At 38.5% G+C, this 27,059-nt stretch overlaps 1 protein-coding gene across 5 annotated transcripts in view; it reads left to right on the top strand.

Moving 5' to 3' along the window:
* The window catches only part of ARID1B (AT-rich interaction domain 1B), a 324,234-nt gene that overhangs the window by 10,831 nt on the left and 286,344 nt on the right, over positions 1-27,059 (top strand). For all 5 annotated transcript variants that reach the window (XM_088161695.1, XM_088161694.1, XM_088161696.1 and 2 more), the window contains exon 2: positions 21,176-21,370. In XM_088161695.1, coding sequence (XP_088017821.1) covers positions 21,176-21,370 — 195 coding nt within the window. The remainder of the gene's footprint in view (positions 1-21,175; positions 21,371-27,059) is intronic.

Raw genomic sequence — 27,059 nt, 5'->3', positions numbered from 1 at the left:
CAAAATATTTTCCCCTTTGCCGCTGCCAGAAGCTATCTATTGCTTTTCAGCAGGCTCGCCGCTCGGGCAGCGGGCCAGGCGCTGTCCCGGCCGCGGGATGATGCCCCGGCCGCACCGGTGCCACCGGAGGCGTGGGCAGCGTGTTTGTGCCCAGCCACGGATGGCCCTTGGCGCGCCTCAGCTGCCTTGGGAAGGAGCTTTGCTCTGCCTTCTCGCTGAGAAGCAGCACCCTGTGGAGTATTTCTAGCATTTTAAATGACGCTTTACATTTTAAATTTTTGCTAGTAAGGAGGTACTGCATTGGTTTGTCTGGTATGTTACGTTTGGGTTTGCAATATACGTATTTTGTCTTTTAAATCCCGAAGCAAACATGCATCCCTTGTGATAGCCCCCCCTGCCCCCCCTCCCCCTTCCAGCCTGGCACAGAGCCGGTTTTCCTGCTAACAAACTGTAGGAGCTACTAATTCAGCAACATTTCTGAGATTTTTAACTTTCTGCAGAATGCTCTTTCTGTTGTTGAACATGTGGTATGCAAATACAAATGGAAATAGTGCTATGGAGGATTTTGTTGTGGGTTTTTTTAAGTATTAAAAACACATTTTGCTTTTCTAATAAACCCCATAACCAGACCTTTTAATGTTTTGATATAAATAGCAATTACACTAGCTGAGATCCAACCACAACTAAAAAAAACCATTTAAAATCATTCAGAAGAAAAGTTCCCAACTTAATTGAGCTTTTCCTTTTAATAGGAGGAGCTGATTGAGCAGCAGCATCTGAAACAAAGTGTCTCACATTTTAGAACAGTGTTCTTGTCGTGATCAAGGTGTTGGAGTAGAGACCAATATTTAAAGATTTTTCCAAGAATTAGCTAGGAATCTAAAGGCTACCTCAGTCTAAGTTGTTGAGAGCTTTATGTGTGATTGCTGATGTCAGTCAGAACATTTTCTGGATTAATTGAGACCCTTGAAATGTTTTAGATTTAGATTGGACTTACATGGACTGGTTGTTTCATATATTGGGACATTTAGAGATTTGGTTGTTCACAGGAAACTTGCTAAATGCAGCTCTTTAAACAAGCAGTGGAGAGGGATTCTCTGTCCCAGGAAGACTTTTCCTAGCCACACATTCCTCCTTTTAGTTCTTCAGCTCATTTCAATAATAATAGCAACAGTAACAATGCACTTTCTCATTAAGAGGAAGGTTGAGGAGGGCCTGAGTGAGCTGTTACTTTGCTGGAATGTGGTTGACAGAATGGTGGATGCAGTCTTCTACTTTTTTTGCAGATACCGATGTTGTTATGTGTCAGCTCTGTTGTGTGATGTGGTTGCTCAACACTCTTCCTCTGTGTTTTCCCCCTCAGTGAGTGAAAGATTTATTTGTGGGTTATTTGCATCTGTTTAATTTCTTTTCTTCCCAAAGTCATAGTACTTTATTTTGTCCAAATGTCATAATCTCTTTTTGCTCCTTTGTCTTATGATACTTATTTTTCTTTCCTAAAATGTCTTTTTCACTTTCCAAGTCATAGGAATGATGGAAAAGTCATCCTTACTGTCTTCTACAATTTTAACAGTTGTGCAAGAGTGATTAGTGTGACTGTGTAGCCACTGAGAAGATACTTTTGAGTGATCCACGAACCTGTCCATCTCTCTGACTTGTATTTGCTTCTCTGTCCTCCAAGTTGGCAAAAGTTGTTGAGCAAGGAGTGGCAGCAGGGAAGTGTCTTCACTATTCAGCTTCCTATGCAGGCTCTCCTAGTGACTAGAGGTCAAATTGCATTTAAGAAAAAGGGGGAAAAAAAGCCACTAAAAAACCAACCAAACAAGCCCCCAAATCCTGTCAGGACTTGTCAGTATAATAGTAAAAATTGCACAAGTAGTTATCTATGGGTGATGGTGCTGGTATTTTTGTTTTGGGTTCCTCTATTGCTGATCTAAGCAATAGCAGACTTAAAGGAGGGAAACAAAGGAGACAAAACCCAACTGAAATGTAAATATTGATGTGCATAGTTTTTTTTTTAACCTGGTATGGCAGGTCTGATAAAAAAAAAATATATATTTGCCCAAAAGATATCTGAAATGGTTTCTGCATGAAAATTCAAGTGTGGTGTTGCTGTACCTGTGGAAAGTATAGAAAAGACTGGAACTGAGAAGAGGGAGCACTTGGCATTTAATTGTCTGTATTAAGTAGTGATGTGGTGCACTAGGTATGTTCTATGCAATTTTATGGTACTTGATACTTCATTTCATAGATTTCCATTCCTTTTAATTCTCCTCACAAGATTGGGGATGTAGAGAGCTGCCAGCGATGGTTGTTTGTTATTCCACAGTGTCATATTTTATTTGAGGGAGTGTATCTGACAAAGATGGTGAATGAAGGCTGTTTAAAAAGTGAGTTAAGGTTCCATTGTTCTAGGAGAATACCTTAATAATTCAAGAAAGAGCTGAGACCAGTTTCTTCTGGTGTGATAGTTTCCAAATTCTGTTGCTTTGCCTCTAATGTGACCTAGATGTTTATTTGCAACAGTCTTGTCGACTGAAAAAAAAAACTACAGTGTCTAATTTACCTTCTGTGTTTCTTTTCTCTACTCCTGCTTTTTAACATTCAGTTTAAATTTTTCCTTTGCTTGTGGCTGATGTCTTCCTTGAAGAGATGGAGGAAGAAAATAGGTGCTCTTTCTTAAAGGCTGCACCTAGTCATGGCATCATAATGGAAGGTTCAAATATTTATGATTTCTGATGACATTTTTACTTTATTGAAATTCTTGATCTCGCATATGCTTGTCTGTTTTACTTGAGCAAATTGTCTCAGCTAGTGTGCCAGAAGTAGGAAGAAATGCAGTTTTCCTCTCCAGAAGTGGGTTTATATATATCCAAAGAGACAATGAACATGTTGGGGTTTTTTTCCCCGTTTTTTCCCCCAAATGTTTGATACTGAGCATTCAGTAGCATGTTTTATTTGTCATTTTTAGATTAATACTTGGGAATTAGCAGTGAATATTTTTAAATTTAGTTCAGTCTATGTACATCAGTCAGAAGGTCCATGTGGGTGTTTCTCAGAAAGACAGCTTTTTGTCCTTCTTGACTTTTGAGGATCGCAGCTGAAACAAAGAGCAAATAACAGGAGAAAGGTTGTAACACATTAATGCACAGGAAAATACGTGTTGAACCAAATGGACATCTGCTTTTTGTGCAGATACCAAGCAAGAATTTCTCTTGGGAGAACTGAAGAAAACTTGAAAATCTAATTTGTTTATTTCTGCATTTTTCAGTAGTCTTTTGTTACACTTGTTGAGTACTCGTTTATCCAGTTTTGTGTTGTTTAAAGATCTTGCACCACTGTGTGAGTCTGATGGTTGTCTGAAGCTGATCTAAGACTTCACTTCTACTGTAAAGGACCAGTCCTCACCTTTTTATCAGCCCCCTGCTGCTTCCCTTATGTCTTAAGGTGAACCGAATAGGCTGGAAGACTTGTCTGAAAACTAATCCTGCCAAACAAGACCTGTGAATGTTTAGCTTTCAGCCAGATCATTGAGCAGATCGCCTTGCAGCATAATCTTTGCAGCACAGAGGTAAAGCAAGGGAGAATATGGCCAGTTCAACTGAGGATGGGTGTCAGGCCATGACAGCCCCTTTGGTGGTGGTACAGGCTTCTGTCAGCCTATACTCCTCACTACATTGCCCCTTGAGTGTAAAATTAGTCTGTAAATAATGACAGGCAATTTCTTAACATTTCTCTGGAGCAAGGAGTCATTGTTACCCCTCTCTTAAAAGGAGAGAAGCTGAGGCAGAGAGTAAATTTTTTTCCCCCAAGGATGATAATTATACAGAATGCATTGATTGCAGTGGCCAAATAAGCTGTGAGTATCTTTGAAAAGTAAGATTTCAAGGGTGGAACTCATCTAACCATATGTACTGTAGGCATTTGTACCCGATCGTTTTTGTGTATCTCTGGTGCAAAAAAATAGTCAGATCTTCATGTGAATCATTTCATCCTAAAGTAGATGTGTAATGCAGGTCTAATGAATCACGCTCCTAAAGTTTTGTGTTCTTTCCCTCACTCTAAAGAAAGTCTAAGGTGATTAGCTCAGGTGTTGATGTCAAAGGGCAAGTGAAATTAATTCCTTCCAGTATTTATAGTGTTTTCATACAGGCAAATGACTCCAGACTTGTGTTGGAGTTCTGGACTAACTCAGCTTCCTCTCCTTGCTAAGCTGTTGGAACTAATGGTTTTCATACCCATTTCTGCTTAAGCTTGATACATTTCTATTTTGTTATAATGCCTATTCAGAGGTTTTTTTGCTGCTGCTTTTCTTTTGGTATGCCAAATTTTTGCATGTAAGAAATGTCAGTATTGTTTATTTTTGCCCAGCATATGTGCAGGTATACTGGCAAATTTGAAAATACCAGGTTGAATTTACAGATCAGTTGACCTTCATGCTTAGGTACGCAATTTCGTCTGTACAGAGATGCAAGCTTTTGATTTGGAAACAGGGCAGCAGTTTTGTTTTCACAGTCCACTGAAAACTCTTTACCCATTGCTGGCACTTCAGCTGCAGAGAAGTGGGCGCCTCTGGGAAGGCGCTTTCCTGCTGTGCTCATCCTCCTCTCCCAGCACTGGTGCTCCCTGTGACTCCACCTTCCCCCCACTGGTTTCTCCAAAGAGTCTTTCTGTGGAGCATCCTGCAGAGTGGCAAACCCAGCCAGCACTTTGGAGGGCTGAGGGGCTGTGCTGGGCATGGGGAGGTAGGAAGGGGCAGCCCTGTCAGGAGATCTCTGCCACCAAGAGAGACGGTGGTTTTGGAAGCATCAAGGTGTGTTCTGAATGCTATGGATGTATTCCAAGGTGACGAAATCTGATTTTATGCTAAGGGATGAAATTGTATAGGACAAAAGGAAACACAGGGATTCCTATCCTGCATAGAACTCTCCTTGGCAGTATCATGTTTTCAAAGTGGTTAAAAAGGAAAAAACACAATTCGCTGAAGAGATTTACCTGCACATCCTGAAAAATGGGTAGTGTAATCCTTAATTATCTCTAGGCTCACTTAGCCTTTCTTAGTAAAGTATTTAAAATGCCCAAGTATTACTGTGATTAATAGTTTCACTGGTATCTTTGTAGCAGCTTTGTAGCAGGATGTCAGTGCTTTCCACTTTTTGGAGGCTGGCACAACCATATTTTTGTTTGCATCCTTTTTAAGGGATCTTCCTCACAAAGGGCGGCAGTTTATTTGGCTTAGGCTTCGGTTTCTGAGTTAGGTATCCTCTGAAAAACTGCTTGTTTTCAAAACATTCTGAGGAGTCTTTTGTAGTGTTAAGGTTTGTATCTTTTTCTGTTCTCTCTTATAATTTTATGTTCAACTAGTGGCATGATTTTCAGATGTACTATTTTCCCTCTAGTGTATACAGGGGGAGGAAGAAGAAGAACCATGGCTTCCTCAGGGTTGACTGAAATGTTTTAACTTCTATAGCAAATGAGGTGAGAATGAAATTGTCAGAAGGATAGAGACTAAATTATTGAAGCACTTGACTGTTTAAAGTGGCTGGGGATGTACTATAAAAGGTGCGAGTCTAACAGTCAAATGTGTAAACAGCACCTTATTCCTTCCTTGTACCTGATTTCTCACCACTTGCTTTATATGAGAGCCTAAATCAGTGCGGGGGATATCACAGCCATTCTCAAAGTGTTAGTTTACAATGCCTCCACCAGAAGAACAATCTATTACCATATAGAATAGCAGAGAGAAAAGCATTTTCAAGGAAGATTAATTGAAGTAATTCATCACTTCAAAATGAAGAAGTTGCATCAAACAAAAATAAAAGCTAAGCATTTTATGTGCCTCTACTGGAATTTGATAACCATTTGTTTTGCTAGAAAATATATATGGACTGGGCATCTAGTGCTTGTCTACACAGTACAGCTATGTACTATAATTATATGCTATAATTATACCAATATAAAACTCCCTATGGAGACACTCTTATACCAGAATAAGAGTTTTTATGGTTTATCTTACTCTGCTTCCAAACCATGTAAGCTTAAGAGGGAAAGGGTACTCTTATGCTGGAGAAAGTTTCCACACTGAGGTAGTTATATTGGTATAATTACGCTTTTTTTTACTTCAGTGTAGACAAGTCCCTTGTGCCTTTTCAGCTTTGAACTTTAGTTAAGAATTTCTTGGTTGTGATAAGTGTCTAAGCATTTTTATAGTATATTTTTATAATGGGACTTGGGTATTTAAACCAATTACTTAGGCCAATTAACAGCTTCCTGGGTTGTGGATAACAATAGGATATAAAAAGGGATCAGAATTCATGTTCCTTAGCTGCTTGGATATATCTGCATTTTTCCCCCGCTGTGATTTTACCAGTATTCGGTGTACAGCGCAACAGGTGGAATAGTGTGTGGCTGTCTAATGAGTTCTGTGTTGGACACTTTGTCTGCTATTCCTCATTATTCCTTGAGTTTTGTTGTGCTGTGGCTCTAATTGCATGTATCTCCATGGATCACAGAAAGAAGCTTCCTTGATGAAGTTGAAAAAACTGCTTCCAAAAATGTTAATTGTTTGGAGAATTGCTGAAATTTATTGGTCTTTACACAAGACAGGACCATAATGGACTTGCTAGGCACAAGTTCTGCAAGGAGCAACTCAAATTGGATTCAGAGGAGGGGGAAGGTGCAGGAACCCTTTTGGTATGCAGTGTAGCGAGGAGAAGGGTGGTGATGTGTAGAAGGTATGTTTGGCAGGGGTCATGTCTCTTGCCTGCTTCAGTCAGTGGTGGGTTCCTAGAGAGAGGTATTCATGTGGATGGTGCTTTGAAGTTGGCCTTCTTCTCTGGTTCTCTTCTCCCCATATCTCCTTTGCTGCTTAGCACACAGCACGTCTCATCCTTACATTCACACTTCCCCAAAAACAGGAATATGTAAACATTTTTTACAGTATTTTCACAATTTCTGCAAATACCAACACAAATTACTTAGGAACAGTTTTTCTTACATGTCTTTTTTACTCCTTATGAAAAGATTGGTTTGAAAAACATACCTCTTTTTATTCCCTTAATTTTCTTTTATCCATGTATCTAGTATGCTTGTAGTGTTGTAATGTCCATGTGGTCTAGTTTTGCTAGAAATTGAGGATTATGACTTGAAATGAAAAATTGAAGGAATGGGAGAAACCTTATAATAAAATAGAGGTGATTTAATAACCTCCAAATCATAGAAGGGCACAGCTTGAAGTGACATCAAGAGGTCATTCAATCTGTTTGTCAGCTTTGAGGCAGGGTAAGGCAGACCTAACATTCATGGCAGATGTTCATCTGTCCTGTAGTAGTAACAGACTGAGCAAAAAAGAATTATTTATACTTACTCTTTCCCCTTCTCTCCCCAAAGCTTTGTGCAAGCTGAACTTTACATAGAACTGATGTGAGAAGATACATGGATTCCTTGAGGATTATTTCAAGTTTCTGAGTTACTTCTGTTTTTTGGGAACTCTGTGCTTTCTGTCAAAATAGTCTAATGATGTTTGTGTATTTTTGAGTGTAATATCCCATTTTAATTTTATCTGGCTGTCTGTTGTTCAGGTGTATTTCTTGCTGAAATCATTATTTTTCTGTGTTGGCTTTGTAACCAGTGTCTCCTCTTCTTTGGCATTGAGCAGTTTAGTTTAAAAATGTGTAGCATTTCATTTTCGTACTTGACAGTATTTCTGGTGTGTAATCAGTTTCAGTTTTCCTTTTTTATTCAATTTCTTTTTGCATGAAAGAGCTGAGCAGAAAAAGAAAAACAACTGTGGGTAGGAGTGTGGAAGCAAGAAGGGGAAGAATGTGTTCAAGAAATGATAGTACACAGCAGAAGAGCTGGGTTTAGCTGAAATGTCAGGTTAGATATGAAGTGAACAGTGTGGCCTTAAGTAAAGATTTATATTCTTTGAAGAATAAAGGGAACATATGTTTCAGAATTTTACGTGTGGTATCTGCAGCTCTTTAATCTAAATTGAAGGTTGCAAGTGAATGTCAGATGAATAGCAGCTTTCTAAATTGAACAATACCTGAAATTGGAATTGCAGATACCTTGTTGCTAAAATGAGTCTTTGGGTTTGTTTGCTTCATTTTGCCTTTTGGTTATGTCAGCTGAGAAACATCTGTCTTTGCTGCTAAATGACCTCTTCTGACTAGGCCAAGTGATTTTGACTGAGTGAAACTGTCTTGAGCCCTCTACAGCTGCAGGAAGGTGCTGATATAAGTTGCTGCCTTGGACAAGGTTTAGATGTAAATACACTCAAATAGCTGTTGCCCCCAGAAGTAGCTTATTCAGACTTACAGAAAAAATTCCCTGTACCTGTTCTGCTTCAGTGTTTGTGAAGGTAGTGATTCCCTTCTCTTTCCTTCCGATCTAATCTGATTGTTAATTTTACTTCTGTTCTAGATTTAGTAATTTTAGGAAGTTGGGAATACTCTATTTTGGGTTGTGCCCAAAGGGGGCTCATTAATCCTGAAGATCCTCTCTCACAAATAAAGAAGTTTCTTTGAAGTGCGTTTAGATAGCTGTTTTGGTGTTTTTGCATGATGGCTGATGTGGGCTCTCTTAAGGACTGGGAAGTAAGAGGTGGGCATAGAAGTGGAAAGAAGCCAAGAGTTTTCAGGTAGAGAGAATTTGAGAATATAATGGTTTCTGCTGTGGGAGAGGGAAGGCAGTTCTATGAATATGGCATAATCAGGTTTCTTGTTAAATAATTTTGGTTTTGGTGAGAAATACTGAAGAAGGGGATCAGCTTTCCTGCTTTCATATTTCTCAGACTAGATATGTCTCACATACTGATTTTTAATTTAATTTTAAATGGTGTGCTATTAAAAGAAAATTATAATCATATAGTGAAAACACATTCCTTCTTTGTATAGAAACCGAAAGTTCTGGGTAGTAGTTATCTTAAAACTATGCATTTAGTTCTGAACACCCTACATGATTTGTTGCAGAGGTGTTCATACCCATGGTTAATCCTACTTCTTTATTTCTGCACTTACCTAGGTGTGTACTGTGTTTGAGCTGAGATGCTCTGGGATGTTTCATAGTCTGCCAGGATTTGTGGAAGAATTTGTCCCATTTGTTGTGATTGCAAGGAGAGTAATGAAGGCTTAGTGACTTCTGCCAGTTTTGAGAAACAGGTTAAGGCTCTAGGGTAAACCAGAATTTGACCTGGTTTAAACGCAAGTCTGACTTTTTTGACCCTGAGTGAGCCGCATTGAACTTTGGATTAACACTGAGATACATTTTTTGGAAGTCATTTCTCTAGAGTTCTTCCGAAGTAATTCCCAAATTTCTGCAAAATTTTAAGTTTGTTTAAAATGTGGGAATTAAAGCTGGAAATATTTTAAAATCAGCATAGCTTTTAAGTTATATTAACAGAAAGTTATTTTGCTTTCAAAATGTTTGTATAGATACACATAAGTTGATCAATTTTTTTGATTGTAGAAATTAAAATTTAAAGATTAACAGATCCCTTAATGCTTTGAATTTTTGACTTGATATGTTTGTTTCAGTACAGCTGCTACACACTAAATGCACTAGTAGTTTTCGAATTACTTGAAGGGTGTTACCACCACCACCTTCAAAGTGAAATTTACAACTCTTCTAGTCTTTGTCCTTTTAATTCTAAAATCCAGATGAAATGTAATCCCAGGAGTGTTGTTTTGCTGTTGCAATATAGTCTTTTTCAGATGATACATGATTTAGTTGGAAACAAATTAGCAGCTATGAATGCCTAAAGAAAGCAATTTAATAAACAAGATTTTTGTAAGACCTAATCAGAATTGTAAAATGATACTTGGGAATCAGTTACATTATACAAGAGAGCCAGTGTGAATTGTAGGCATGTGTGCGAATTCATGGTTTCTAGTCACATTGTTCTCTCAAGTGATACAAGGGCTTCAGCCTTCAGTTTACTGTGTCTTCTAATTTATAACTTAACTATTAAATGTTTTCAATCAATACTGAAAATTTCCACTCATAATTGTAATTTGTTCTGGTGATTGATTTTAATTTTTATTTTAACTACTGATAACACCCCCCTCCCCCCCCACTCCCCCATTTTCTAGTGCTTTAAATCACCTGTTGCTGGCAAATATTTGTTTGTTTTGCTCCTGCCCAGTAAGTTGTTCCATGCTGCTGACAGTGTCTGTGTTGATGAGAAAGGTCATTATAAATGCAAAATAATCACAGGCAGGTAGTCATCAAAATTCTATTGCTCCAGCTCCACAATTTGGAGCTCCAGATTCATTACCTGTTTGTAGCGGACCGTTGTGCTGAGCTGACGCTGCTGGTATGTCTCTAACTGGGACGCTTTATTTTTGTGATGTTCAGCCAATGTGATACAAAGATCATTATGGAATGATGGTAAAAAAAGATGAACTGGTTTGTTTCCAGGTAACTTAAGATTTTGCACTATTTGCAATCAAGTTTTTTCAGCCTCTACAGGAAGCAGTTTTAATATAGAAAATATGTTGCAAGAGAAGTTTCTTGGCAGTTGAAGAAGTGACAGGGCTTCTGTTATAGAGCTAAGTTTGCTTTCCAATTACTCTGATGCTAAATATATCCTTTTAGGAATTCCACATATATTGGCTCTAGCTAGGGGCTTTCCCCTGTTTTCTTAAAAAAAAAAAAAAAAGTTAGTCTTGAAAAGAGAAGATGCTACATTAATCAGTAAGCTACCTGCTATGAAGCAAGAAACCAACAAATGCAGAAAATCAGTGCTTTACACTGCTTTTTAGTGTCCTAGTCTGTTATCCCATGTTGTAAGTAGGGTGACTGTTGCTTTCCTTTTTCTGAACTCTTGCTGGTGTGGCAGAAGGATATAACTTAAAACTCTGACAACTGTTTCTCTGTGGACAGAACTTTCTGAACCTCCCTTAGTAGAAATTTCATGTTATGGCTATGGAAAAGGAAAACAACTAATTGCTTCTGTTTGCCTGGTGGAGTTTTCCATTCTTTTACTCTTTTATGCATCTTTGTTTCAGTAACCTATCAATTTTGTCAATGATGTTTGTTTTGGTGTCCCCCTGTCCATGTCTCCCCTCTTCCACAATTTTATTAATCATGGACTCAGACACCTGCAAAAAGGGAAGAAAATTGCTTGAAGCCACTCAAGTGGCAGAGCACTTTGCAGAGAGTAAAGGAAGATAATATTTGACAGTAGTTAGGGATGAGAGTAAGAGCTGGGGGGTATGAAGAGAAAAGGGGCTGTGTTGTCTAGAGTATCTGCTAGGTTCTAGTGTTACCTGGACTCTGATTTATTCTGAAATTGCTCCTGTGAGGTCAATTACAAATACCAGCCATAAGTATAATTCAGTTTTTGAAGAGTTGTCATTTGGGCTTTTTTGGTAATAATGTAATCTCAGAACATGGCCTAGAAATTTTACATTTGCTTCATTCATGAGAACTTGATGAAATCTAGTGTATAAGGCTGAATCTGAGCAGCTGAGGTGCTTATTTTTAAGCTTATCTTAGAAATAGGTGATTTTTTTCAAAGGCATTAATACTGTTCCAAGTGATCTAGCAGCAGAAATTGAAGGCCTTTTTTTTTTTTTTTCCCCCCTCTCCTTTTAAGATGCTTCCAGAGACCTTTTTTCTTCGGAATGTAGGTTTCTGAAAGTTTAGAGTACCTTGTTGCAGCCTATTGATGCAATTTCTCCTTTTCAACATCTTCTAGAGGTTTGGAGTTTTTTCCTCCCTTAGCCTATTCTTCCTGACTCCTAGTCCTGTTTTCTTATTGCCTAATAACTGACATCAGTCTTCCTAAAGTCCTCATGTCTCTTTTCTTGTTAAAAGTGCATATAACACTTGTTAGGAGAGTGAAAACTCAGTCACAGGAAGGTGAAGTGTTGTGCTCATGTTTTCATATCTGGTCAGCTGCTGAGCCAGGAATAGAAGTCCTGTCTCATGACTCAGTGCCCTAACCGCTGGCCGGTGCCGCCTCTCCAGAGCACCGGTCTTTTCCAAGAATATAGTAGTGATGGGTATAGCAGTAACTACAGCAAATATCAGAGCTCTGCTTCCAACTTTGGCAGGGCTCCAAGGCTTATACACAGCTTAAAAGACAAGGGGAGAAAAAAAAAAACTTTCTAAAGGAGCTCCTAGATAAGTTCTGTAAAGTTACGGTTTGCTTTGCTTTGTTTAAAAACAGCAGAAAAAACAATTTAATTGAAAATAGCTTTCCAGAAAGTTTTGGTTGTGGAAAAAAGTTCCATGTGTTTGGAAATCAAACTTTGCTCTACAAATAACCTTAAGAGCAGCCCGTGATTAAATCTTTTGTATATTCAACAACAAACTCATTTTATGCAACCGCAACTATGATAAAATTGAATTAAATGAACCTGCCTCTAAGAAAAGATACTGAATAGCTGAGTAGGGCATTATTCAATGAATGGAAAACGGGGAGGCTGGCTGAAACTGCTGGGAAATGGTTTTAACATTCTATCGGGCTAAAGAGCAATTCTGTGAAATCACTGTATTTGTTTCCCCCCTACCTCCCCGCCCTCATTTTTAAAATAGCAGTGCTCTTCATACTGTCAGAATTCAGTGTTGTGACACCCCTACTCAAAAGTTATGACAGCAGTGTAATGACAGCTACTGCCTCTTGAGAATCAATCAGGCAATTAATTTTGTAAATGAAATGCTGATTATACAAAGCTTCACATGAGAGGCCCAGTGATTAAAATCAATTTAACAAATTGTTTCAGGTGGGACTTGATTAATAATTTGCTATAAATGCTGAGGATATATGACCAGCATACCTTTTTGTGTGTGTGTGTGTGTGTGTGTGTGTGAGCGCTAATATAGAACTATATATATCGCTGGGAGTGGAAAAAATCTGCAGCTAACTGTATGTACTTTTGGCTTGTGACCTAAATGTGATTGGTTATGCCTTTTTGTGGGTACTCTGTCATCCCCAGTGTCCACAATGTCACTTTCTCAGCTAGTTTCTCTCCAGCAATTAAATATATCTAACTTTTAATTTTATTTCTATGAATAAAGCCAAGTTATTGGAAAAGTATATTCAGATCCACTTGAATATTAAGTTCAGGAAGTTTTTTCTTTAAAATTTAAAGTGGATGTGGGATTTTTTTCCATTTACATCTCTCCCCATGTCACTTATATTTAGGACGTTGTGCATTTTCCCCCTCTTACTGCAATACTTCTCTGCAGGCAGCCTTCCTGCAGAGCTCCTCTCGTTCCACTCAGGGCAGTGCTCTGTTCCTTGGCTGACAGACACTATTTTTAGTACATCCTTTTCTGTCCATCTAACGCCGTGTTTGTGTAAGAGCCGTACAAAGTAGGTAAGGGAATATTTTTTTCTGAGTTCCAGATGGCAGCCATGCACAGTGAGTGAAGGTGTTTACTTGTCTAGGAAGCTGAGAACCTCATTGCCAGACAAAATAGAAGTAACTGGTATTCTGGGTGGGGCTTTGCTTTTTTTAACTTGGTTTTCTGGGTTTATGAATGGATTTTCTCTTCCTTATTGAGCCATAGCCTTGGCTACTGAGGAGGCCTTAAAGCTTTGAGGCATCCACTGGTAAATCTAGCCTGAGAACTTTACGTTACTATTTTCCCCTGCTATCTGCCTTGCTCTTCTGCTGGGGGTTGTGATTTTGACAGTAGAAATGCCAGACTGAGAGCTCTGCCTGTGTCTGACTGTGCTCCAGTGCCAAAGCTGTTGTATTGGTGCAAAAACCATCCAACACAGGCAATTCTGAGTTCAGACTGGACTGAGATGGAAGTAGCCAAAGCATGGTCACGATCTGGCAGCACAAAGGCAAAGCAGCTGGAATGAGTGACCTGTTGTATAGTTGCAGATAAGTTTGCTAGAAGACGTTTTTAAAGAACCCCTGAATTCTGCTGCACTAGAAATTGCTGCAGACTTGTTGAGGAGGGGAGTAGGGCTTCTGCTTGCCTAAAGAAAAGTGGTCTTCTTTGTAGGGGCATCCAAGTTGGAGAAAACAAATCTAAAGACAGGACTATAATTCCTGAGTACTTCCCGGAAGAAGTTTGATATTAGGAAAGTAGATCACAGGAGAAGACTGAATGTTCAGGTGTGATGAGGACAGATGACAAAATTAAGCTGACTTCAGAGTAACCTATTAGCTGTCAGTAGCTGGCAAGGACAAAGGCAGCTCGAGGGGCAGTGGTTCTGAGCTGTATATTCATGTGAAGTTGTCAGAAACCGAGGATTGTTTTGGCCATCAGCTGTGTTAATGTGTATAATTGCTTCTTGATGTTGTCTTAACCTTTGCGTGCACTTGTAGTGGCAATTGTAGAGGTTAGTTATGTACACTTCATTAAAAACAGGTTTCTTTGCTATGTTTGTTGTGATTTGTTCTTTCAGTAGTTGTTCAGTTTTATGTATATGCAAAATTATAAATAGAGAATGGCTGATACATCTTGCAGTTATTGGGCTGTGTGTGTTAAAGAGGACTCAGAAGAAGGCTGAAAAACAGTATATTCTTCTTCCTCACCCTGCAGAAACATTGCTTGTATAAATTATTTGTAAATGTTCTAGGCAAGTAGTAGTTGATTCTTTGTGGGGCATAGCTTTGATTTTTTTTCTTTATTTCCTCTTGTTAATTACTTACTTTCTGTTTTGAGTGGGAAATAATCTTTCTGATGTCTCCCTGCAGCTGAAATCAGATAGTATGCAGAGCCTTTAAGACAAGGAAAATGGCTATTTATGCTGAAACTCTGCTAGTGTATGCTTCTTCATTTACTGGATTTTCATTCGTCATTGGCTTGTGTTGAACTCAGCTTTTTGTTTTTGCTTATTATTTATTGTGTTTATGCAACTGCCTTTTTAAATTAAAATTTTAGTAAAACAGCCAGTAGATTTACTATTTAAAAAAATAGGAAGTATGTTTACTCGTCATCTCTCAGACTTTATTATTAATGTCAGAATTTAATACTGTACATTCATACTTTTTAATAATTGTTTGCAACTTTCTTAAATGGATATTGAAACACACGTGACGAGAGTTGTTTTGATACTCCCTCTTTTGTCACGTAAAAATGTTGGCTGAGGCGTCCTTGTACATGTTCATACAAATGATGACATTATCTAGGAGTGGATTATCTTTTCTGCAGTTCCATCCTCATGCCAGCTATGTCATTGTATTATAGTGAATACTTCTGATTATCTTCAGCAATAAATTTGTGACTTGGTTCCTGACCTAGAGTTGAGAGCTCCATGCCCATCTTCCTTGGAATGTCTGTAACTGATTGTCGGCTGTCTTTACTTACTATGAGGTTTCAAGGCTTTGGTTTTTATACAGAGACGGGTTTTCTTTTTTTTTTTTTTCCATTTTTCTTTTAATATGGAGACAGAAGCTTTGGCTGTAGATCAATGAATAGACAAAGAATTATTGTATTCATGGCTCTAGGAGTTTGAGGGGAAGCCTACTTGAGAGTGTTGAGTTCATGTTGTTTTGTTACAGGCACAAATGATGGAGCATTATTTGGGATGCTCTGTGGCTTATAGTTGCTTTAAATTGCTGCATTTGCTGTTATCAGCCAAAACAATGCCTCTTTCAATTTTTTTTTGTTTAAACAAACAAAAAAGCACACTTTCACTTGAAAAGTAATTACATCTCTCATGTAAATACTCCTGTCTTCTAGTGAATTGCTCTGTCTGCCTTGTAGAAAAGAGCACAACCTGAATGGGATTCACATCTAAATCCCATTGTGGCCTTATTAAAGTGTCTCCCACTCCTCCCTGTCTTGAGATTTCAGTGGTGAGGGTCTTTGTGGCATCTTTAAATAGAAATATTGGTTGTATTTTGGGACAGTGACAGGTATTGTTCACATTCATAAGTATCATTCAAACAAACATTTTCTTGTTACAAGTGAAACGCTAGTTGATAACTTAATAGTAGATGCATGCATATATATACATTATATATATATATATATTATATATATATGTATAACGTGTGCATAACATCAGTAATGCCTTAAAAGGAAGAGATGGTTTTTGTCAGACTGCTTCTCAAGTTCTTCTCTTGTGCAAGCTGCCTCAGATGTGAGTGTAGATGAGGCAACTGGGAAAACACTGCCTAAATGACTAAAGAAAATGGCAGTGTATTTTTCTCTCACTTTAGAAAAGGCAAAATTGAATCTCCAGGTACTTCAGGGTGAGGTGATTCATTTGATTGTTTTGGATGGGAGGACAGCAGAAGTGGTGGTGATACCGAGTTTACAAATGGGTGTAGAATATTCATTTTTCACTTCTGCATATAACAGGAATGTTGAGTTTATGTATTCTTTTACACAAAACATTGAAGAAAGGAGCAGGTAAGAGAAAAAGGTTGTCAGTTACTATTTTAAGTAGTGTAGGCTTTTCAGTGTCCTACCTTAATGGTTGTATTGTCAATCTAAAGACTGGGAATGAAACCTTGGCCCTGTTGAAATCATAAGCAAACCTTCCACTGGGTGTTCTAAGGTGCTCATGAGACACATAATAGGCAGGGACTCCTGTGAAATGCTCTGTTCTCACAAAGCCTGATAGTACATGTGCAAATGAATCTGATACTGACACAAGATAGGCACTATAATAAAGGGGTTATAAATTATAGTATTTTTGTGGACTGAAGCAAAGAACAAGACTGGGGTATTTCGAGGAACTGCAGATCTACTCAAAGTTTTAATGAAATGCAGCAAGTTGAAGAGGAGGTGCAGAATCAGAAGCAAAAGGCAGAATCCATCTAGGCTTGCCTGAAAGAATATGGTGGTAAAAAATAGCATGAGCAAACACTAGATAAACTGGCAAAATGGTAATGTGTGTATTAGGAGTAAAACAGCACTAGAGAAAAATTGGACTGTTCTGTAAAGACAGGAAAGGAAACAAATGGATATTGATTACTACAATGACACTAAAGTGAAATTTAATAAGTAATTAAAACTTTACACTACAGCATGTTATAGAAAGTAAAGGCATGGAAGATGTAAAAATACACACATCATCCATTCATAGTCAAACGTGCACGCTGGGTTTTAGAGGAATATGATGCAGTTAGAGCAATGCTGTCGTTTTTGGTAAATGTTAGAGAGCATTTGTGGAGGGGATGGGTTATGATCCTTACGGCATAAAGAGGTTGATACTTCTTATAATCATCCTGCAGCTGAAAACTTGTCTTTGAAAACTGTTGGAACTGATATTGAAGAAAATACTGGAACTTAATAAATGTTAAAGGAACCTTCAGATAAGATTATAATATTTGTCTCAATTAACAACTTCTTTTAATAAGTTTTCAAAACGTCATGGATGAGAGAAAGTCTTGTTATAGGAATGAAATCAAAGTATACAAGAATGATGAAGCTAAAAACTTAATTTCATAAAAAATTCCTATAACAAGACTTTCAGCCATGATGTTTTGAAAACTTATTAAAAGAAGTTGTTAATTGAGACAAATATTATAATATTATCTGAAGGTTCCTTTAACACAAATACTTTGGATGGTAAGACAATTGTCTCCTTCATTCACTACCTGCAGGGGATAAGCGAAGGCCTGCCCCAATAGCTCACCCTGGCCCCTTCACTGCTCTGTGCTGGATGGGTACCTGGAGCAGGCACATCCGCTGCCTGTGAGGATTGAAGGGTGGCTGTGTGTTTAAAGACAGCTGTATCTGTGAAGGAGACACACTTAATGTTGCAAGGGCAAACTTAATTCCAAGAGCTCTCAACTTCTGCAGTAATAATCTTTCTTAAGCCTGGGGGAGAGCTGGCTCTTAGTTTTTGTTTTGCCTCGCAGAATATGTTGACAGCCACTGAGTCACTGGTAGATGTCTTCACCTTTAGCTGCACTACATAGAGGGTTGGGATCTAATCTGAAGGGAGCAGTGGTGACTTGCCACCCTCCATAAGGTCCATAAGGACCGACCAGTGCATAGGATGAGAAACGTTTCCTCACCAAGTCTGTCTTCTCCGACCCAAGAGATCATAGAACACTCTACTGTTTGTTCTTTCCCTGAGATCTTTGGAGGGAGGAGGGAACAGGCAGCACTGACAGCTAGGGTGGGTCCCTGTGGATTGTCCCAGTAATTTGTCCAGGCACAGTCATTGCTCTCTCAGTCTAGCCCTCTCATATTCAGGTATCTCAGTCCTTGGTCCAGATTCTTGACTTGAAGTGTTCACAATAAATTCTGAGTATGTCCAGGTCCCTTGCTTTCCACTGACCACAGTCCCCCTCAATTCCAGTGTTGTCTGAGACCCCGCAGCTCCTGGTTACTGGATTTATAGCCATATCTGAGGCTCTTCATCCCTCTACCTTTGTGAATTGGAGGGATATCACCTAAGGGAAAGAGGAGTGGCTCACCTGAATAGAACACCTGGAGAGGTGCAGTGACGGCAGGATGGTGAGAAGGAGGGAAGGAAGGATGCAGTGCAGTGAGGATCACTCTCCCAACACGCACACAGACGCTCCAGTGCTTGGAGGTCACTAGTCCAAAGGACAGAGACTCTTTGGCTTGTATCCATGTTACCTCCTGACCTTGTTTCCTCTTCTGCCCTTCAGCTCCTTCTGCCTCATTTCTGTCTCCATTGCTTTTTTAACTCATTGTCCCTCTTCCTTTGTCTGGCAAATTCAAGGCAGCCTCCATACACTTTGTAACTCCGCTCAAGAAGCCTTGCCCTGCCCATCATGTGCTCCTGTTTATTCCCCGTGTGCTCCTAGTCTGGTGACATTCAGATGCTCTCTCTGACAGCGACACGTGCCTTGCCTTTCATGAATGTCCAGTGTCACCCTGGGAAATTAAAATTCTCTGCCTCAAAGCATGGTATTCAAGAAGTATTTTCAAGTGTTTTATGTGAGAACATAAACCATGTATTTTTCTGTGACCTCATTCTAAGACATAGTTGAACTATTTCTGCTGAATTTTCCAGAGAATTTCAGCCTCAGGCATACATATGCCCTGGAAAATTTCAGCCTAAATGCCTGAAGTTTGGCAAAGTTTATATGCACCTGAAAGTAGTCTTAATAATGGAAAATGTCAGATTGTTTTAGCAGTGTAGCTATCTGCCTTATTTATATTTAAGAACTGGATACAGAAAAGAAATTACTAAATTCAAAATTAATTAAACTTGAATTTAAGTAAATGTGGTTATTGAAGATGAGACCTGGAAATTATACCCAGAAACAGAAGATAGCAATGGAAAGTGCTTTTTGGCTTCATGGGAATCTAATGGAGGAAACTCAAGACTTGCTTTGAACAAGGATTTTTGTTTGAGAAGAGGATTATTACAGGTTATGCACAGGACATTAAAGCAAGAAATAAACATAGATAAAGTGTTGTGGTCTATAGGAGGAAATGTAAGCTGTCCCCTGTGACACTGTAAGAAGGAATCTGTAGTTCATCTGCTTAGTCTTTGTGTTTTTAGTTGAAACTGTGGTGAGAGTGCATGATGATCTAAAAAAAAACCCCAAAGTTGAGAATGTTGTTGTGGATCAGGTGATCTGAAGTGGTTGAGGAACCATTGATTTTGGAAAGTATAAAATATAAATAGTAAATTACCCAGGGACATTTAGTAGCAAAAAATAGAAACTTCTAATCTGGCTACAGAGCAGGCAAACAATAAAGGGAAAATTGCTGAGTAATACTTACCCAAAATTAGCAGTGAATGTGGAATTTGCTATGGTAGCAAAAAAGGGCAGTCCACTTCTGAAGTGAATGGAGGTGTCATGTGAGGAGGTTATCATTTCCACCTCCTCAGGTGTAGTGTGCCCATATTCAGAATACTTTATTAGTTTTGGGTGACATTCCTGGAAAATTGGTATTGGTAATGGTGGAGACAGCTGGGAAAAAAAATTAAGTTTCATGGATTTTATTTGCAGTAAGGAAAGAATAATAGTTCATTAAGCAGTGACTGTTTTGGAAAGGGCATATTTTGGATAGGAACAGAAAAAGTAGTGTGTTAATGGTACAAACAGCAGTGATGAGAAGAAACAGGGATGGGAGTGGGAAATGTTAGATAATGTCATAATAACTATTACATCAGAATATAATAGCCAGAAAGGACTTGAAGAAGCCATGTTACATAGGAGGTTTTAAAATTAAACTGTTCAGCAGTATGATGCAGGAAGACGTGGAAAATGTGCTGCAGGAGGGAATCCTGCTCCTGGTGGGGGTGGGGGGGTGGGCTGTCTGGGGGAATTAACAGGTCTTTTTTTGGTGGGGGGGAGCAGGAAGGGGCTGTGTGCTGCTTTCATAAAGAAAAGGTTGTCATGGGCTTTTTGAAAGCTTCCCCCCACATTCTTCATGAATCTAACTAGAACTGAGGAATTGAAAAATGGATGTAGCATTAACAATACAGGGCTTCACGAAGTATGGTACTTTTTTTCTGGTTCAGTTAGTTCTCAGTAATAAAACATGAGCGTAATACTACACAATGGTTGACACCTGTCCTGAAACTGTTACAGGGCTTGGTAAGTGCTGCCAAAAAGTCTAAAAATAAAACTTCCCTCCCTTACCTCCCTTCCCCCTCCATCACTGGTTGCAGTTCGGATTTTCTGAAGTCTATTAAGGAGGCAAATAAACTTTCATGTAAAATGTGGATTATGACTTGCTTTTTGATCTGGAAACTTATTAATGTGCATGAAAGCAACAGGAAAATGCTGAAATGCAGTGTTCTGTATGCATTGCACTTCTTGGAAACTTAATCTTTTCTTTCCAGTTTCTCTTTTTTTTTATGTGAGAGAACAGACATTTTCTCAAGGTTAAATGGCTTGTCCACTGTTTATGTCTCTCTTGATATATATTTATGTTTTATTTTGTTTTTGTTTTAATATTAAGGTCTGTGATGCTAATCAGTTTGCAGCGCTGTATTTAATTATTTCTTAAGCTGAAATTTTTGGGCAATTTTTCTGGTTTCTCTTTATATAGGTAACAGACAGCCTCAAGTTTTAGTGCACAGTAATTTTATAAGTTGTTTTAAATGCAATGGAAGTCCCAAACTTACTATTCAAAACCTCGTATAATTAATCAGAGAACCGAGGCTATGGTACTTTGCCAGTTGGTACATCGAGTCAATATTTGATGTATAAAGCATTGAGAAAACACGTTTAATTCTCCCGCAGTGAGCATGACGATTCTGCCGTTTTTCTTTGCATGTCTTAAATATTCCTTTGGTTGTGTTTGCCAACAGGGCAGTGCGATGGACCCGATGGTGATGAAGAGGCCGCAGCTGTACGGCATGGGCAATAACCCGCACTCTCAGGCACAGCAGAGCAGCCCCTACCCCGGGCAGTCGTACGGCCCTCCCGGCCCCCAGCGCTATCCCGTGGGAATGCAGGGCCGAGCCCCGGCAGCCATGGGAGGAATGCAGTATCCACAGCAACAGGTTTGTGGAGGATTTTTCTGGGTTGCTTTGGTTTCCCTCCTCTCTTTCTCTCCCCTTCTGACATTCCGGCAATACGGAGGGTGCAAGAGAAAAACCTCAGAAATAAGTATTTCTTGTGCAGAAGGAGGATGAAGGACTATTTTAAAACTAAATAAATTATGTTCACAGTGGGAGTGTTTTCTGAAACCCCTTACGGTTCGAACAGGATTTAGTTTGTTGCTGGTATCTTTCTGGACAGAGAGAAGTATGTCAAATGCCATGAGTTTTCTTTTTGTTTCCAGTAGACACCACTTCTCCTCGCGTATTTTTTGGTTCTTTTCTTTGCTGTTGTTGCTATTTTGTTCCTGGTTTTTTAGGGGTTTTTATGTTCTCTTTCTCTCTGGCTTACATACACTTAAATGTAAGATGAAAACCTAGAGCTGAAATCAGTACATCAAGGCTAGTGTGGTCCAGTGCATACAAAAGTGTTACATATTTATATCAGTTGTTTGTTGTTGTGGTGGTTGGTTTTCTTTTTTCTCCTCGTTTTGATAGGAGTCTGTAGCTTTTCCTATTTTTTTTTCCTTTTACTAACTCTTTAAAGTCAGGATTTTTTTAAATGTACCAGAGTATATAGAAAGGTAAGGTTCTCCTTTTTATCTACTTTTTATCAGGATTCCACTGGACCTCTTGTGCTTTTTTCCTACCCTTTTTAAGAAGGTCAATCTCAATGTGCATACCATGTATTAAGAAAAATACTGCAGTTTTCAAGAGGGAGAGATAAATCGAGGTTATAAAGAAGTTAATGTTTTCTAGGTTTTTTTTTTGTAATTAGGGATGTGAGTGTAGGCAGTGAGAGCTCTGCACCACCTTGTGAGCACAAACTTGATCATTAATGGGAAAGAACATTTGTTTTGTGCAGCTGACCAGTCACAGATTAGGGTTTTTTGGTATCATTTATTGTTAAATATAGAAAATAAAATAAAATTTTGGACACCTGGCAGGTAGGTGCCTGGCCAATTCTTGTTATTACCCATCCAATAGGACAAGATGTTAATCAGACAGTTAATTAAATAACAGTTTCAAATATATTATGGTATCATTAGCACAAGTCTTAATTTTTATTCTTTTCTGTTATTAAATAGATACTGATGAGGTAAAGATTGTTTAGTTTAGAAATGCCAAACAGTATATTTGGTTGCTAGATTCAGGCAGCAAAGCATTTTGTCAGTTGCAAAAGGGAGGAGAAATTGAATAAAGGAGGCTTTATTTTTCTCCGTGTATCTGTAACCAAAGGGAAGTTATTAAAACACATTTTTAATTTAAAAATGAGTTATTCTGTGTTAGCAGAGAAGAGCGTTGAATTTTCAGTGCATTTGCTAATTGCTGGGTAATTGTAAATGACCCGTCAGCAGGCAGTGACCTGGCAGCGCCATTGGCTGCCGGCCCCATCCGTCTCCTCGCCGCGCTGCCCGGAGTGGCTGCACGGCCCCAGCGCCGGCGCTCTCCGGGGAGAAAGGGACAGCGTAATTATGACACTGAATTTTTATTGAACGGACATCACCACCTAGGCATGGTTTTGTTTTGGACAGCCTCCAAAGCTTCGTGTGTTTGGTTTGTGAACCTCTAATGATCTGAATCCAGTTCTTTTCATATTGCTCATATATTACCACCTTTCTACAAAGGATTAAAATGCAGGAATGCAGGTTTGTAAATTGAATTGCCAACTTACCAGCTGAGTGGTAAGTTGTCTTTGGCACAGGATGCTGTAGTTTGATTCCTGGCTGGATTTTTACTCCTGTGACATGAATATTAAATAAGGAGAGCCTAGCTACGCTTGTTAAAACTGTGCAGCACGTACCTACTTTAGATATCATATATATATATAAAATATATAATATTGCTAGAAGTTTCAGAAGATGAATCTCAGCACTTTCTGGAAATTGGACTGCTTTACAGTGTCACATTGAATTTATCAAAAGCGCAAGGCACTTCCAAAAACTCGATTGGTTAAAAAATACTGGGCCTTAAACACATACCATGCTCAGATTTAAGTATTGTGCAGAGATAGCATTGAGTAGATGGATTATGAGGGTGGAAGTGCCACACTGTAGGAAGGGTGGGAAGCATCAATGGGAGAGATTGTTCTTATTTTAAGCTATAGTTTGCTGTTGCCCAAAGATAGCTGAGGGTGTCAGCTCTGTTTCCTTGGATGAAACAAGAAGGCTTTTTGTTAAACTGTGAAGATTTTTGAATTTTGAAGAAGACCTTGAAATGTTAAGTCTGGCTCTTTGTCAGCAAGTGTTGTGGCTTGAGGTTAGAACTATGGGACTTGACAGATTTTAACTTGCAGGCTCTGCTGCAGGATGCTGCAAATGAAGAAATAAAGATGAAAAACAACACCCTAAAGATTGAGCTAAAATTAATGAAAGTGGTAGAATTGAAGATAATTGCCTAGATGTAGTTAGCTGGTCTATGTCATATTGCAGCAGAGGATAGTGTGTTCCAGCCTGCAGCCCAGAGGTGGAAGAGCTCTCTCTCAGGAAGGGAGGCCTCTGGCATAAGCACTAAAAGATTAAAGAGCATGAAAAAGATGAAATGTTTTCAGGTGCACTCAGCCTACATATCTGCAGCATGGGTGTCAAGCACAGCCTGCTAACCAGTTTTAAAAGGAGTATCTAGGAAATGCTGTCGACATTCTCTTACAACTGGTGTTTGGTCTAGGCATGCTTGACACCAAACATGAAGGTGCAAATAAACCCCCAGGTTCTCTTAAAATTCTGTGTGGAAACTGCAGGATGTTGAAGTGACTATGGAAGGTATGGGATATGTTCTGCAAAGGACTGAAGAGAGAAAGCAGATCCCCTAAGTGAGTTTGGAACTCATCTCTGATGAGTTCTCGATGATGAGCCCCACCACAACACGCTGGGCCTTACTTAAGGGGCACAATTTGAAATCCAGGCAATCTCTTTACACCAATAGAGCTAAAGATAAAGGGATCTAGATATATAAATGGCCGTATAGGAAAGGCAGATTGATTGTCATAAAAGTAATGGTATCCTGAGATTTTTGCATTCTTTTCTGGCAGTTAACAACAGAGATACAGATTTGTCATGTAAAGATGGGTGATAGCCTTCTGGGACAAAGTGCTAAGCAGTTTGAAGAGTACTGGAACACTTTGTAAGATTTTAAGGACATGTCCACTTAGCTCAGTGTGGGTCAAATAAATATGTAAAGCATTTGGACCGATTTGACATCTATATAAAAGGGAAGACATGAGAAAGGAAGGTGATACAAAAAGAGTCATATGCTTAATCTATAGGATTGCAGACTTGACATACCTCTTGTCAGGATGCATTAGTATGGAAAATTAATTACTTAGAAAGAGATTTTTATATTGTTAGGAAACTTGGGATTTTGTTTCTTTCCTCGCCTTTAGTGGGAGAGGGGGAGAAGGCAAGGGCGAGATGACCTGTGCCTATGTTGTCAGTCTTCATGAATGAAACACTACTTGCAACAAGGCTTTAAAATTATATTCTTACATGTAAGTCTTAATACTGCTATCTCATAATCTCATGAACTCTCTCTCCTGGTTTGCATGGAGTGAATGTAATTTTTGGATTTTTAGCACTCCTTACCCAGGGAATGTTTGTTAAACCAGAAAGCAAAAAAATATTCTTTCAGATTTAACTTTCAGTTTCTAATATCTTAGATATCACTTGGAATTACAAAGAGATAATGTCAAAATTGAAAATTCTAATATGCAAGGATAGCTAGCACCTGAAAACTTCAGGCTTGATTTTGCAATATATCTCACTATGAGTGAAATACTATGTGAGTAATAAGATCTGATTATAAAGACAATAATTTGCTTTTCATTGACTTCTTTTTTGCCTCACACCCTTTTTGGACCTCAGTCAAGCAAGTGATGATGCCATCATCAGTTCATTCTGGCTTTAGTTCGATTGCCCTCTCAAAGTGCTTTAGTTCTGTGTGCTGTAGGGAAACTTTCTGCTGCTTTGTAAAGACATTTTTGCTAAAAACAAAAAGACCTCAGAATACCAGTCAAAATAAGGGGCTTTTTTCTCACCAGTGGTGTTGCTTTTTCATTATAATAGCATGCAGTATTTCATTTTGTGATGAATTTCATTAAGCTTAAAAATCATATACTTGAAATATTCACTTACAAATTTTGAAAGTTTTCATCAAAGTTTGAAGGCTTGGATTTATGAATATGTTTGAAAGAATTGAGTGGTGTGATGTGCCTTTTTAATCAGATGATCATTGCCTAATTGATTTTTTTTTTTAGCATGCATTAAAATTCCTTGTGTACTTGATGGACTGGAACAACAACTTATTGTGTAAATAGGATCGTGTTGCTATAATGCATAGTAAATTCTTTATGAAAGATATTTGCATGGTTATGTACAACAGCCATCCCTAATAGCTATTTAAAATGGAACATTTCAGTACTGATCATGCAGTTGCCTTAGTGCCTTGAGCCTGCTTGCTGCAAGACAAGTTATGAGGCCTGAGCCTCAGTCTGCTCTTTCTCTTTTTTTTTTTTTGCTATGGAAATACTGTGAGATAAAAGGGTGCTAATGCTAATTATTTGTCCCTTTAACTTTTTTTTTTTTATTCTTGATTTTCAGAATTCAAAACCAAATATTATCAGTGTCCTCACTGTTTTAAGAATGGAACTGTAGATACTCAGAGAAGTACTAATTCCATTCCCTCCCTTTTTTGATATACAGATTATTTTGAGGTGTAAGGAAAATATGCCTGTTGTTGTCCTATTTGGCAAGATTCAATATGGAGTAATTTTTTTTTAAAGGGGAAAAAAAGCTGTAAAACCTCTAGGAATATGTAGCAAGGATTTATTGTAATGGAAACTGCAAGTAAACCAGAACTTTAGCATCAGCAGCGTGATTACATCATTTAGGAAAGGGTTTACCGTGCCCGTATTGGGTAATATCCCCGGTTGGAAATGTCGAGTTTACGCCAAGGAAATCAGTTGGCTGTTGGCTTGGCAGATAGAGTTATAAAACTAGCAAACACACGTTTACTCCTGGTTGGCTGGTTGTGTGCATTACTTTCTGAAGTCATTTTAATTCTAAAAGATTGAAGTATGCCAAGAAAGTGAGGGTTACTGTCATATTTTGCCCTGAACCATTAACTTAAAATGCTGTGTATACATACAGAAAGTACTGGTCAAGTGATTACCTTTTTGGTCCTCTGTGAGTATAATTGCCCTCACTGCCTAGATGATACTTAAATGCGTTGCAGTTTTTTTGCTCCTAAGTAGGTGTTATCACAATTGATGTTAGTCTTGTTTAAGAGAGCAGACACTGAAAATAAGCACCATTTTCAGTTCTTAGTCTATTTATTTTGAGAGAACAGAGAATGAATCAATGTGACTGAATCTCAAAAACAACCAGCAGAGGACAAAATAGTGAGATGTGTTGCTTTTTCTTAAAGATTGATAGATGCATTTGATGCACACACATAAGAAGGGAGTATGAAGCTTTGATCAGTGTGTGCTTCAAAAGTACATTTTTCCAGATTTTTGTTTGATTTACCTTGGAGGTTTTGGGGACATTTGTTTTTCTTTTGGTTTTGGTATGGCTTTTGTGGCATGTGTGTGTTCTGTTTGGGTTTTTGTTTGCTTATTTCATTTATTTTGGTTTGCTTTTTTCCCTGGACATTCGTT

Source organism: Sturnus vulgaris, chromosome 3, assembly GCF_052056855.1.
Source record: "Sturnus vulgaris isolate bStuVul1 chromosome 3, bStuVul1.hap1, whole genome shotgun sequence".
In the NCBI taxonomy this organism is placed as follows: domain Eukaryota; kingdom Metazoa; phylum Chordata; class Aves; order Passeriformes; family Sturnidae; genus Sturnus; species Sturnus vulgaris.
This window is presented reverse-complemented; position numbering and strand designations above follow the sequence as displayed.